This window comes from Cyanistes caeruleus, chromosome 18 (genome assembly GCF_971803275.1).
Source record: "Cyanistes caeruleus chromosome 18, bCyaCae1.hap1.1, whole genome shotgun sequence".
Lineage (NCBI taxonomy): Eukaryota > Metazoa > Chordata > Aves > Passeriformes > Paridae > Cyanistes > Cyanistes caeruleus.
In genome coordinates this window covers 13,071,356-13,086,098 of record NC_141718.1, presented here as the reverse complement: position 1 = coordinate 13,086,098, position 14,743 = coordinate 13,071,356, and the positions used below count along the sequence as shown (strand labels likewise).

Here is a 14,743-nt window from a genome sequence, read left to right as displayed (position 1 = left end):
CCAGGGAAGGGCTGGAGCTGGGCCAGGGCAGGCTCAGGCTGCAGAGCAGGGCAAGGTTCTTCCCCCAGAGGTGCTGGCACTGCCCAGGCTCCCCAGGGAATGGGCACGGCCCCGAGGCTGCCAGAGCTCCAGGAGCGTTTGGACAGCGCTGCCAGGGATGCCCAGGGTGGGATGTTGGGGGGTCTGGGCAGGGCAGGGGCTGGGACTGGATGATCCTGTGGGTCCCTTCCAGCTCAGGATATTCCAGGATTCTGTGATTCTATGACTCCATAACCTGTGATCCCACAGGAACCCTGATCTGGGTGTTCATCCCCTCTCCCTGGGCTGGTGGGGAACAAAAGTGCTGCAGCCACAGAGGCCTGGGCCATGCAGAGCAGCTGGAGCTGCCAGGGCTCTGCCCCCTGGTCCTGCATGGGGGATGCTCCTGGCCACCCTTCCAAGGAGCAGAGCCAGCTCCACAGGGGCCTGCGAGATGCTCCCCCTGCCAGCTGTGACTGGCAGCTGGCTGGGCACCCGGCCTTGGGAAATTCTTGCTATTTTCCAGCTCTTGCTCTTTTGCAGGGCTAGCAGAATTTCTCAGTGTAGAGACATTTGTCAATTTGCATAATTAAAGCACTGCAAACTCATCCAGATTCACAGATCCCTTTGCTGGCCTCCCTGGAGACTCCCCACTTCTTTCCCATGAATTATTTATGGGCAGTGCTGGCTCTAACAGGGCCCTTTGTCTGTGCCTTTGCTCCACATTTCAGCGCTCCCAGGTGGAGATGAGGCAGGGCTGGGGACACGAGCAGCTCCATGTCCCACAGCCCTGCCCTTCCACTCTGCCGGGTGGCAACAACGAGAACTCCTGGAAGCTGTGGGGCTGCTGAAGGAGAGGGAGCTGAAGGTGTTTGGTCCAAGGCTGGACGCGATGATCCTGGAGGTCTTCCCGAGCAGGAGGGATCCTGTGAGGGAGATTCCTGTGGAGATGGAGGTGTCTGCAGCAGGGCAGCCCAGGGCTGTCCCCACACTTCTTCAGGCTGGGGAATCGCCAGTTCAGGGTGCCTGGCACTGTCCCTGTGTCCCACCCAGTCCCTGAACGGGACCTGAGGGCTGGGAATGTCCCTCCACACCTTTGTGCTGGCCCTGCTGGGGCACCTCCAGTGCTGGGGCAGCTCTGGGACCCTCCTGAAAAGAGAGACCTGGAGGGGCTGCAGCGTGTCCAGGGCAGGGAACGGAGCTGGGGAAGGGGCTGGAGCCCCAGGAGCGGCTGAGGGAGCTGGGAAAGGGGCTCAGCCTGGAGAAAAGGAGGCTCAGGGGGCCCTTGTGGCTCTGCACAACTCCCTGCCAGGAGGGGACAGCCAGGGAGGGTCGGGCTCTGCTCCCAGGGAACAGGGACAGGAGGAGAGGGAACGGCCTCAGGCTGGGCCAGGGGAGGCTCAGGGTTGATATCAGAGAACATTCATGGAAAGAGCTGTCCAGCCCTGGCACAGCTGCCCAGGGCAGGGTGGATCCCCATCCCTGGAGGGATTGAACAGCCCTGTGGATGTGGCACTTGGGGACATGGGGCAGTGGTGGCATTGGCAGTTGAGCTGACAGTTGGACTCAATGGTCTTAGAGGGCTTCTCCAACCTTAATGACCCTGTGATTCCATGAATCCAGGAAGGAAAGGGACAGCCTGAGTGGTCACTCAGGAACCCATGTGCTCCCAGTCTCAGGGGCTGCTTTGCCTCTGGTGAGGGCACCCAGTGACAACTTTTTCTTTCCAGAAACCACAATTCCCTGGGTCAGGCACAGGAAAAAATGGAGATAACATGAGGGAGAAGCCAGAGGGAGGGAGAAAGGCAGGAGCAAGTGGTGAGTACACAGAAACCTCGCCTGTATTTGCAGGCTCTCCCTGCTGGAGTCGAGTGTGTGCTTGTAAATCCCACAGCAGAGGAATACAAATATTTGTGCTGCAGAAACACTTCCCATGAACTCTTGGAGCTCCCCTGCTCATTTCCTTCTAGCCTTTCACTGGGCTGTTGTACTTCTCAGGCTATGGGACATGGAGCTGCTTTTGCAGGGACAGGAAAGGGGAGAAATGGTTTTGAATTTAAATAGGAAAGATTCAGATCAGATGTTAAAAAGGAATTGTTCCCTGGGAGGGTGGGCAGGCCCTGGCACAGGGTGCCCAGAGCAGCTTGGGCTGCCCCTGGATCCCTGGCAGTGTCCAAGGCCAGGTTGGACATTGGGGCTTGGAGCAGCCTGGGACAATGGGAGGTGTCCCTGCCATGGCAGGGCTGGGATGGGATGAGCTTTAAAGTCCCTTCCAACCCAACAATTCCATGATTCCATGATTTTTCTGGTTCCCTGGATCTCTCAGTGGTGTCTGCAGAGTAGTGTGGAGCTGAAGCAAGAATGAAATCAGAACTCAGACCCAGGGCTGTGTAATTCCAGGTAAATCTGGGTGGCAGCTGCTGAGTGCAGCTTTGCTGGGCAGGGGTGCAGGTCCTGGGATGGATCATGGGAGCAGGGGATGATTATGGCACATGGAGTGCTCCAGGGACACCAGAGTGGCCCTTTCCAACCCAGTAACCCAGACTGTCCTGTCACCCTGGGGCTGGAGCTGGGCCTGCTGAGGCAGTTGGCAGCTTCAAACTCAGCCCTAAAAAGTTGCAGTGCGCCCAAATTCCAGGTGTCTGTGCAGTTCCCATCCCTCCTTGCGCAGGAATATGGATTCAATAACACAAGCTCTTGTTCCAGGAGCTCCTGGGGCTGTTCCATCCCTGGGGTTGCCTTGCGTGGGAATGGCCCATCCCTGAAGGTGTCTAAGGCCGGGTTGGACAGGGCTTGGAGCAGCCTGGGATAGTGGCAGGTGTCCTTGCCCAGGGCAGGGAGGTGAAATGAGATGAGCTTTAAGGTCCCTTCCCACTGAAACCAGTCTGGGATTCTCTGGCTGAACTGGGAGCACTGGGAGCTGGCACTGGCTGGAAAATCCACGGTGGCTTTTTTGTCATGAGCCCTTGTGCCATGGCAGCAGGGCTGAGGGGTCTCCTGGGAATGCTGGTGGAGGTTTCCCTGGATGTGGAGCGGCAGGCTGGGCCCTGGGAGGCTGGAATGTTTATTTTGGCCAGCACAGCACTGGCTGTGCTCATCACAAGGTGTGATCACGCCTGCGGAGAGAGGCCCCCAAGAATAATTTTCAGCTCCCATCTCCTTGGTTCCAGCAGACAAGGCGAGAAATGGTACAATGCAGTTGGGGGCTATTGTGAAAAGCCTCTGCAAAGGATTTCTCACAGTGTGATGGAAGCTGGAATACTCATCTGGGCTCCTTTGGTTCTTTATTTTTATTTATTTATTTATTTATTTGGTTTTCCCGGAGCCTGCTGTTGCTGATGTATTATTTATACAGCAGGAAATTAGACTCTGAGGACTCAAGTATTCTTCAAATAAGCTTCCTAATTCTGTCAATTAAGAATGCACAGGCTGCTGGGGCTCTGGCAGGGGATGAGCCGTGCAGGAGTGAAATCTGCCCCTGGTCATTGCTCTGATGTGGTGCTGCTGGAGATCTGCAGCTGGAGGAAAAATCTCTTGGTCCCAAAATCAAAGGTGTGAGATGCTGGGAATGGCTCTGGCTGATCCCAGGGGGACAGACAAGTTCCCTGAGCTCTGGCAGGGGAATGCTGAAGTGCTGAGTGTGTGCTCGCTCCTTGTTCTGCTCTGCAGTGAAATCTGGGGCTTTTCCAAGCTGGTAACAAAAAGCTGCCAGGGCTGGGAGCCTGACAGGGATGAGTTCAGGGTCATTTACTCCCTAATTAATGCAGTAATTCTTCATATGCTCCCGGTGTAGCTCTAGAGCAAATTAGTTAATGTGTAATTAATACATAAAAGAGCATCTTCCCTCCTTCACTGCCTTTCTTTAACCAACCATTTGGAAACGACTTTGGAATTTCCTTCTGCACCAGGGCTGGGGCTGCAGGATGGGCTGTTCCCACCACCCACAGGAAGGGAAATTGGTGGGGCAAGGGAGCAGGGAGAGCCTGTGTCCATCATCCAGCTGGGAAATGGAGTTTTCCCTCTGCCTGCAGAGCGCCCGGCCCCAGCCGTGCCCAGCAATTCCAGAGCTGGGGAAAAGCCCCCGGGTAGCTGGGGCCGAGGGAATTCTTGCCAGCACATTCCCAGTGTTCTGGTGCATTCCTGCACAGGAATCCAGCAGGGGAAGAACTGGTTGCTTGTCCTGCCCTTGGGTAGCTGTGAGAAAGGTGGGACCTCTCAGAGGTCACCCTTGTCCCCTCCTGTCTCTCCTGGCCTGGAGAGTGTCCTGGCCACCCCAGGCACTCCCAGGGCTCTGCCTGAGGGAAGCAGCTTTATGGCTGCAGCACAGTTTTTCTTTTTTATCATTGCTGTGGATTTAATGTCCACTGCAAATGCAGATCTGCCTCTGGAGGAGGAGTGGAGGCTGCTGTGCCTGCTCTGCTCAGGAACCCCACAGGAAGACATGGACACAGCCCTCAGGTCCTGCCCAGGGGACAGGACTGTCACATCTGCCCAGGGCAGGGCTGGCTGGGTGATCCCTGTGCTCCTGGGGGACTGCCAAGGACCAGTTCAGGAGAGGATGGATTCCTGTGTGCCCCTGGGAATGTGGAACCAGCCCCTCTGCAGGCAGAGGTGTCCCCACCACCCTCCAGCCCTTCCCAGTCCCCAAAGCCTCGCAGGGGACATGGCAGGGCCTGCCTGGCACAGTCTGGGCCAAGTGAGCTGGGGATCCCCAGCCACAGGGGAGAGAGAAATAATTCCCATTAAGGGTTCTGTAACCCTTTGTGGCCTTGGATCTCTCTCCCTCTCCTCTGTTAGCTGAACAAGGGTCTCCTCCCAGCCCTCTGCAGCCCCATCCTTGTGGAAAACTGGAGCTGCTGGGAGCAGGGCTGTGGCTCTGGAAGCAGTTTATGATCCTGATGGCAGTGTGGAGAGATGAGATAGCTGAGCCCTTTGGAGTCACACACAGAGCCACAGCTCAGCAGCCCCACATCAGCTGGGTGGTGCTCCAGGAGGTGGATGTGGGAAGTGTCCTCTCCCGTTTTCCACCCAGCCAGAGCCAAACCCAGGGCTGTGTCCTTGTGCTGCCACAGGCAGCAGAGGTGTTATGGGGTGGCAGTGGCCCTGCAGTGCCGGGGGAGCACAGTGTTGCCCCAGGGAGCAGGGTGGGACAGAGCAGAGCCAGAACAGGAGTGTCCCACCAGCCCTGATCCAGGGGCTCTTCCCTTTTGTGGCCCTCGACATGCCCAACCCCTCCCTGGGGTTTTCCAGGGCCTTCATCCCACGGCTCTGGACCTTGTATTTCCCTGCCTCCCACAGGACCCAGCGCTTTCGGCCACCTCCACCTGCCCTCAGTGCTCCCACAGCTGCCAGGAGGTGCTGGTGCCCTCAGAGCCTTCTGCTCTGGGCAGGTTTCCCTCTGTGCTTGGTGGGCAGCAGCAGCCCATCCTCCCCTGGGCACAGCCTGGGCTCCTTCTGGAGAACAACAAATCCATAAACCGGGAGCAAACCTCAGCTCGGAGCCACAAAGGCTTCAAGGCCTGCCTTGAGCTGGAGAGAAAAGCTGCCAGCAGGCCCTGGCTCACAGGCCCTCCCTGCTGGGAGGAAGCTCATGGACTCTAAAGCACTCGAGCCACTGGAGCTCCCGGTGCCCTTCATGCCTGTGGGGGAATAAAGGCTTTTCTTCTCCGCTCTGCTGAAGGGGATGAGCCTCTCCCTCGGCAAGGCTTTGCTATGGAAACCAGGCCCTGCTCCTGCAGCTGCAGCCCCAGCAGCGAGGAGCCAGAGCTCCAGGGTGGGCAGCAATGAGCAGGAGAGAGGCCGTGAGCCTGTGCCACAGCTCACCGGGACACACTGGGACAGCTCCACCGTGAGCCTGTGCCACAGCTCACCGGGACACACCGGGGACAGCTCCACCGTGAGCCTGTGCCACAGCTCACCGGGACACACCGGGGACAGCTCCACCGTGAGCCTGTGCCACAGCTCACCGGGACACACCAGGGACAGCTCTGCTGTGAGCCTGTGCCACAGCTCACCGGGACACACCGGGGACAGCTCTGCTGTGAGCCTGTGCCACAGCTCACCGGGACACACCGGGGACAGCTCCACCGTGAGCCTGTGCCACAGCTCACCGGGACACACCGGGGACAGCTCCACCGTGAGCCTGTGCCACAGCTCACCGGGACACACCGGGGACAGCTCCACCGTGAGCCTGTGCCACAGCTCACCGGGACACACCAGGGACAGCTCTGCTGTGAGCCTGTGCCACAGCTCACCGGGACACACCGGGGACAGCTCCACCGTGAGCCTGTGCCACAGCTCACCGGGACACACTGGGACAGCTCCACCGTGAGCCTGTGCCACAGCTCACCGGGACACACCGGGGACAGCTCTGCTGTGAGCCTGTGCCACAGCTCACCGGGACACACCGGGGACAGCTCCGCGGCTCTCCGGCCTCGCTCCCAGCTTGGGAGGGCAGGAGTAGAGAGGGGAGCATAGGACAGCAACAATCTCCCCATTCTGCGCATTTCTGAAGGGACCCTTTTCTCCTCATTATTGCTCTTCTCAATGTTTTCCAGCCCCTCCAGACAGGGAAGCACAGTATTAAGCAGTGTTTTTAAGAGGCAGCACACTTACAAACTAGGAGATGTGTCATTAAAAGTTTGGATTATTCCTCCTTTTCTGCTTTTGCCGGGACCACGGCAGGTTCCTGCCAGGCAGATCCTGGAATGTAGAGGCCGTGGCTGAGAAGGAAGAGCTGGACAGTCCTGGGGATCATTTTCCTGTCGTTCTCAGGCACCTCTGTCATGGCAGGAATGTCCCGCAGTGCTCAGGAATGGGGGAACCAACCCATCGGGGCTTTGCCTGCCCACGTTCCCAGCCTCTGCTGCCAGGGCTGTCCTGAGTGGAGCAGCTCCCTGCAGAGCCAGGAGACGAGGGAGGAGGCTTTGTGAAGCAGGGGGTCAAAGCCTCCTCCCCTCACTGGAAGCTCTTGCACAGGTGTCACTGCAAAAAGAAAATAAAAAAAAAGGCGATCGGATGGGGATGTGTACATCCAATCTCCTTGTCCCGTGACGTTTATTTAGTCATTTGAAAGTCCCTTGCAGGTCACCTTTGCACTCAGTGGAGCCCGGGGTGTGGTGCTGCCTCCTGAACAGCAGTTCCCCAGAGCCTGGAGCCCAAACTGATGCCCTGCCCCAAATCTGAGTCGTGAAATGCAGCTACAAACACCACCCGTCCTCTGGCATCTGTAGGGCACAGCAAATCCGTGCTTGAACCACAGCTGGCCCTTGAAATGGGGGAAAAGAACTTATCCTTCATGTGGATCAGCTCCAGGAGCCTTTCTGGGGAGTCCCTGGCTCTCCCATTCTCCAGCCAGTCCCACATTTCAGGCAGGAACGCCTGAGCTGCCTCTGCGGCTACACCAGCTCTGTAAATCACCTCCCCCTGCCTGCCTGCCCTCCCCAGGAGTGCTTAAATCAACCCTAAATGAGCTCTTTTAAGGAAATGCGGGCAATCAGTGCTGAGTTATTGCAAGGCACAAGGGCTTTCTTAAAAGCGACGAGCACTTATTGGTCATCTGCACTCCAGAAGGCACAGCCCCGTAAATCAGAGCCCGCGGCCAAGCCTTGAGCTCAGCCTGTGCTGGAGGATTGTCAGCATTGTCCTCCTTCCCTGCTGGCTTTTCAAACCATCCCCTGTCCTTCCACACCATCCCCTGTCCTTCCACACCGTCCGCTGTCCTTCCACACCATCTCCTGTCCTTCCACACCGTCCCCTGACCTTCCACACCATCTCCTGTCCTTCCACACCATCTCCTGTCCTTCCACACCGTCCCCTGACCTTCCACACCATCTCCTGTCCTTCCACACCATCCCCTGTCCTTCCACACCGTCCCCTGTCCTTCCACACCGTCCCCTGTCCTTCCACACCATCTCCTGTCCTTCCACACCATCCCCTGTCCTTCCACACCATCTCCTGACCTTCCACACCGTCCCCTGACCTTCCACACCGTCCCCTGTCCTTCCACACCGTCCCCTGTCCTTCCACACCGCCCCCTGACCTTCCACACCGCCCCCTGACCTTCCACACCATCCCCTGTCCTTCCACACCATCCCCTGTCCTTCCACACCGTCCCCTGTCCTTCCACACCGCCCCCTGACCTTCCACACCATCTCCTGTCCTTCCACACCATCTCCTGTCCTTCCACACCGTCCCCTGACCTTCCACACCATCCCCTGTCTTTCCACACCATCTCCTGTCCTTCCACACCATCCTCCTCAGTGCTCAGGCTCTGGTTTTGAGCCCTTCTCCTGCTCTTTCCACACTGCCCTGCTTGAAACCTGCCCAAAATCAGAAAATCATGGAAAATGGTGCCCTGTTCCTGAGGAAGGAGTGTTGCTCTCTCCAGGGGTGATGTGATTTGAGAGCTTGTTCCTGAGCCTTTCCTCATCCACCTTTTGCAAACAGCTGCAAACCTCAGCAGTAGAGAAAGGAGATTCCCAGAGAACACATTTTGGGGTATTTCATAGCCCTCCATCTCTCTGAGGTTCAGGTAGAGTTCATGTTTTCATTTTCTTTACCAGAAAAATAAAGTAACATTATAAAGCAAGTTGTGAGGAGCCCCCTAATCCAGAAGCTCGCACCTCAAAAAATTTGCTTTGTACCCTGAGATCAGCGGCAAGCCCTGAAATGTGGTGAGAGCTGCAGTGTGGGAGTGCCTCACATCCCCTGCCTTTGGGCTGAGCTCAGGGAGGCTCCTGAAGAAGGACACTCCCCAGCAGCCTGAGCCCATCATTTCCCTCTCGGCGCTGGCAGTAAGTGACAGCTCTGTAATCTCCCTGGGGGAAGTCATCCCGTGGGTCAGCCTCTGTCAAGGAAAGCACAGGTAATGTTTGGAGCTCCTGCTCTGAATTCTCCTGCTTTAAAAGCATTTCAGAGTTCCCTCTTGTCTGTAATATCAGGGGAGTGATAAATGTCATCCCTCCCCTGGGATATTGTACCTGCAGCCATGTGTGGGTTTCCGATAGGCTGAGCATTTTTAGGGTGCAGAAGGGGGAGCAGGAGCTGGAGTTCAGCACAGGGAGAGGCTGCAGGAGCAGTGGGAGAGCAGAGCTGAGTGCCAGCTGTCAGGAAAACAATGTCTTGGGATGGCAAACCCTCGGTGACCTCTCTCTCCCCGGAGCTTGACACTTTTCACTCAAGTATTATTTTTCCACACTGGGTGTGCCCTCTTGGGTGCACAAACCCAGTCATGGTCACCCAATCAACCCCAACTCCTAGGCCCTGGAAGGGGCTCTGAGGTGTCCCTGGAGCTTCTCCTCTCCAGGTGAGTACCCCCAGCTCTCCCAGCCTGACTCCAGAGCAGAGGGGCTAAAACCCCTGAAGCAGCTCCATGGCCTCCTCTGGACTGGCTCCAGCAGCTCCAGGTCCCTCCTGTGCAGGGCCCCAGGGCTGGGGCAGCTCTGCAGGTGGGGTCTCACCTGAGTGGGGCAAAGGGACAGAACTCCACCCCTCCCCTGTCCTCAAGCTCAGGTGTCCCCAGATCCCAGCTGCCATCACTCCCTGATCCTGATCCTGATCCTGATCCTGATCCTAATCCTGATCCTGATCCTGATCCTGGGAGCATTTCCCTGGGCTCCTCTGGACTGGCTCCAGCAGCTCTGAATCCTTCTGCTGTTGGACCCAGGGCTGAGAGCAGTGCCCCAGGTGAACCAGGGGTCAGCAAAGAATGAACTCCAAATAATTTGTGACACCTCCCTGTGCTTTGGCACCAGGCTCAGAGGTGGGGCAGCCAAGGCAGAGGCTGGAATCCGTGGTCCAGGCTGCTGCCAGCGGCCACCCCAAGTGATGGACAATTGAGAAGGGAGAGGGGAGGGAAGTGGTGCTCTGCAGCTGGTCCTGCCCATCCCAGATGCATCCATCAGTGCAGGGATCCCGAGGGAGCGAGCAGAGGACAGCAGGAGCACACAGTGGGGGAAGGAACCCTTCCCCCTTGCCCTTCTCAGCAGAGCACTTCTGGTTTTTAATTCCCAGCTGTGTCATGTCAGATACAGGAACAGCCCTCAGAGCAGGGCCTGAAATAAACCTTCTCCGTTCTGTTCTCTGTCCTGCTCTCAGGTTCATCTCTTGCCTCATTTTGTGCAAGCTCTGGTTGTATTTGTCATGGCAGAACTGTTTCAGTTTCCAGTCCTTCTTGACAAGGTTCCTGACCCAGCCCATTCATTCCTCTCAAATCCACTTGGATGTGGCTGTGAGCTGGAGAGTTCCACTCCTGAGTGTCCCCCTTTCCCTGGAGCCCACCAAGCACGGAGATGCTCAGGGATGCACAGACACAGCTTGAAGCTTGGGAATTTGCCTGGGAAGTGCAAGTAGACACAGACTTTCATAGGACACCAGGTTGTGGAGGAGCCTCTCCTCATGCTGTAATGCTCCTGCATCAAAATTATCACTGTGAATCTGCCTTTTGCAAGAAACTGGTGATTTTTAACCTGCACATGGGATCTGACATCAGCTTTGCAGCTCTGCTCCCAGGATTTATGTGCCTTGGAGGGCACCTGAGGGATGGCTCTTCTCTCCCAGCAGTTTTGAGAGTGTGTGAGAGTGTGTGTGCAGAGTTTCATCCTGTGCTGCTGGGACAGAGCTGCAGCTGATTGTCCAAGAGGGACTTGGTTGTTAAAAGATCATGAGTCACACCCAAGGGCTTTGCTTTCCACCCTTTTAATTCACCTTCCCATTTTCCTGGGATCTGTCCCATGCCGTGCTGCTGTTAACAGGGTCTGAAATGTTTAGAACTCTTCATAAGCAAGAATTTCTCAATTTACAGCTTCATTTTTGCTTAGGGACGGAGCCCATCAGCATCTGGGTTTGTTTGTGCTGTGCTTGGCCAGTCCAGGCTGCCACACCAGCTCTAGAACTGTGACTGGGCTGGCACCAGCCCTGGGTGTTGCCTGTCAGCCGAGGTTTCTGCAGCTGATGTAAACTTTCCTCGCAGTCTGAAGCTGTTTTCTCTCTGTGTAATGTCAGAGTGGCCGCAGAGGCCGTGCTCTGAAATGTCACATTGTTTGTGCTTCCCCCGGGGGATATCGGGGCAGGGATTGCAGCTGAAGGTCAGCCCAGACCATTCCTCTTAAAGGTTGGCCTTCATGCAAATGTTGGTAATGATCTCAGGCAGAGCCGTGGCCCCTTCCCTCCCCCTGCTGTCATTCCAGACAGTCCCAGGGACAAGGTGAGGGATGAAAAACTTATCCTGGGCTCCAGCTCCACACCTCAGGTGTGCAGAAGAGATGGGGATGTGCTCCTTCAGCTGATATCCTACTCTCTGTAAAGCTGAGTGGGATCCTCTGCTCCATCAGAGCCCATTCAAACGTTCTTCAAAGTGCCACACATTCTCTGAATCTCCAAAATCACAGTTACAGGATCTGAGGGTGGGTCAGCCCGGCAGGGAGCTCAGAGGGTCACTGGTGCCACCTCCCTGCTCCAGCAGGGCCATCCCAGAGCACGGGGCACAGCATTGTGTGCACACAGCTCTGCAATATCCCCAGGGAGGAGACCCCACAGCCTCTCTGGGCTCTGCTCAGGGCTGGCCACTGCCCAGGGCACAAGTTCTGCCTCCTGTGCAGGGCAGGGCCTGGGCTCAGCCCCTGCCCGTGATATGTGGGATAGAAAAGAACTCTGTAACTCACAGAGCAGTTATAAGAGCAGCTATGAGTTCATTCAGCACTGAGGTGCAGGGCGGATATCTCCTCCAAAAAGCATGCACACCTTTGAGATTTGGCTTTCTCTGTTTATCATTTACAAACTGGGGTTGCACAATACACCTCATACATATTCATTTCTTAACTCTGCCTGTCTTCACCTCATATTACAATTAGCTCTACGTCTTTTTGCAGCTGCACACTGCTCGTTCTTGGTCAGTTCAGTGCTGGTCTGGGGGTCTTTGGGATGAGGTCAGCAATTTTCTCCTTGGCTGAACTTTCGCCTTGTCTTTCCACACATGCCTCTTTCAGTCCTTTGACCACTCTTTGGACTCTGATACCGTTCCTTCCGGCTTAGGGGTCCAAGGAATCCCCTTATCCTGTGGTGCCTTTGTCTTTGCATCCTGTTTGTGTATTCGAGCTCTTCATCTTATCTTGCAGTCTTGCTTTTTCCCTGCTCTTGTGGAGCAGGGTATGGTTTTTGTCAACTCCTTTCTTTAGTCAAGCATTTCTTTATGTTTAATTCCTAATTCTTAATTTCTCTGTTTCACCTGTGGCTCTGCTGCCATTGCTGGGCCTGGAGCAGAGCCTGGCCCTGCTCTGCTCCTCCTGCACCCAGGGACACACAGGGATGGACAGGGACAGCCAGGGACAGCCAGGGATGGACAGGGACAGCCAGGGATGGACAGGGACACACAGGGACACACAGGGACACACAGGGACAGCCAGGGACACACAGGGACACACAGTGACAGACAGGGACAGCCAGGGACAGACAGGGACACCCAGGGACATCCAGAGACACACAGGGGCAGCCAGGGACAAACAGGGACACCCAGAGCTGAGGTCCCCTCTCAGCTGGGGCTCCTCTCCAGGCTGAGCAGCCCCAGCTCCCTCAGCCTCTCCCAGAGATGCTCCAGGCCCTTCCTCAGCTCCAGGAGCTCCACCCCAACCCAGATCTCAGTTGAACTGAGGGTCTTTGGTCTGTCTCTCTTACCCTGGAGGGTTTTTCCTCTCAGTTTAGGGAGTTTATAAAAATCTTATAAGTCAGAAATGCTGATTTCATGCTTTTTGTCTTTAATTTCACTCTGGTGCTGAGTTGCTCGTGCTGGGTGAGATCTGATCAGTGGTGACACAACGTGGATTCAAATGTGTGCTTGGAAGCTGACAACCTCTTCTTTATATGTGGGTTTTGTTTTTTAATCAGAGCCCTACACCACTGATTTATTAATTTCTGCACGTCTCAGATGCACCAAGGCTTACAAACATCTCAACAGAAACCTTTTGTGTCCCTGCTTGCCAGGGCTTTTCAATTCTCTCTTTCTCATTTAGATTTTCTTCTCAGTCTCCTGTAAATGCCACTCAGCCATAGGCTTTGCTCCTATTGTGATTGTCAGGAGTGGTTGAATTCCCACCCCCCAGGCAGGAGGGATCCCTTCCTTCTCCAATTGTGGGGCTGCTCCTCCCAACATCCAGGGATTATTTTGACAGCTTAGAGAAATTGCTTTGATTTTGTGCATTAATGCTGCTCTCAAGCCTTAACACCTTTTTTTTTTTTTTTTCTTTTTTTTTTTTCTTTTTCCCAGAGCTTGCTTTGTTGCCTCGTCTCTGCTCTTCAGGAGCTGTTTTAAGTAGTCAGACTTCCACATTTGCCTTGAATATCTTCTCCCTCTTGTTTGAAGTCCCTGCCTTTAGCAAAGGGTTTAAGTCATTTAGTCTTTCACTGCTGTGGTTTCAGAGAGCACTTGGACTGCAGCTGGTTTAAGTTGAAGGATTCCAGGGAAGTTCTGACTCTGGAGAGAGCAGAACTTGGGACAGACACACTCTGCCCACATTTCTGCCATGGAAACGTGACATTGTATTGTCCCCTTTTCTCCAAGCATTTTCTCCTGAAATATTCCTTTTTGGGGAGCACCAAATATCCTTTCCTTCCTTTTCCTTGGATAGGGATGACAAAAAGGAGGCCAAATAATGCTGACCTCTGGTGCTGTGCTGGTCTGAGGGATGGTTTGACAGCCAAATCACAGAATCCCAGAATGGTCTGGGTGGGAAGGGACTTTAAAGATCATGGCAAGGACATCTTCCACTGTCCCAGGGTGCTCCAAGCCCAGTCCTACCTGTTCTTGGACACTTCCAGTTGCTTTGTCCCAACGTGACACAGACTTTAAGCTGGGATTATTTTGCTCATAATTTCCTGGGTTTTTCTGTTTTCCCAGCTTTTTGCAAACTGCCAGGGCTTTTCCTGGTGTGCCTTTGCTGTGTCCTCATGGAACCATCCCACAGGGGGCTCCCTGCCATGGCACAGCTCCGTTAGGAGGTAAATCTGAACTGGAGAGGTCACACATTTTTCTCTGCTCTCTTTGCATATCTCATTGTTGATAAACCCTGGAAGGCCTGGAGCTCCTCCTCCTCCAGCTTAGTTAATTCACTATCTCACGCTGTGTCCTCCTGTATCTCCAGGTTCCTCCAGCTCTTTGGACACACAATTAAGACATTTCCACCTGTGCTGCTCCAAGTTCACCTGTGGATAAAGCTCTTTCTCTCCCCATTACTCTGAGTTTCTTGGTGCTTTTGTTGAGGAAGAACATCAGCCCCTAAGAGCTGTTGGAACAGGGATCAATAACAATTGGATTCTTTCTGATCGACTCCAGGAGCCCCAGGCAAGGAGTAACATTTGGCAATATGAGCTCAGAGCAAAAATTCCCTCCAAGTCCCCCTCCTTCCCTCTCTCATTATCAGGCATCACCTCTCAGCTCCTGGCAGCTCCTCACACACAACTCTTTTATCTCCAGCCTTTCCCCATCCTGATGAGGTGGAAGGAGGCTCATTTTCCCCACAAGGAGCAGTTTACCAGCCTAGAACAATCTGCCAGCTCTTGCCACATCCCTCCCTGTCATTTATCCATCCCTACTAAAGCTGAAACCTTCCCCAGCTCAGGAGGGGCAGATTTAATTAACCTGCTATTTTCTGCCCTTCTCATTAGACCATTAATGAGAGTTCTAATGAGTCTGGCTGTGACAGTGGTCCCAGTGGCCTGTCACAGCACATGC

General features: G+C 55.0%; 1 protein-coding gene across 2 annotated transcripts in view; it reads left to right on the top strand.

Annotated features, from left to right (window-relative positions):
• The window catches only part of RTN4R (reticulon 4 receptor), a 78,949-nt gene that overhangs the window by 48,773 nt on the left and 15,433 nt on the right, over positions 1–14,743 (top strand). The window contains exon 1 of one of the 2 annotated variants that reach the window (XM_086856395.1): positions 1,742–1,836. The exons of the other annotated variant lie outside the window; for it this stretch is intronic. Within the exon in view, the coding sequence (XP_086712521.1) occupies positions 1,794–1,836 (43 nt within the window). The 5' untranslated portion in view covers positions 1,742–1,793. Of the gene's footprint in view, positions 1–1,741; positions 1,837–14,743 lie in introns of those variants that run through there. 2 annotated transcript variants of the gene reach the window in all.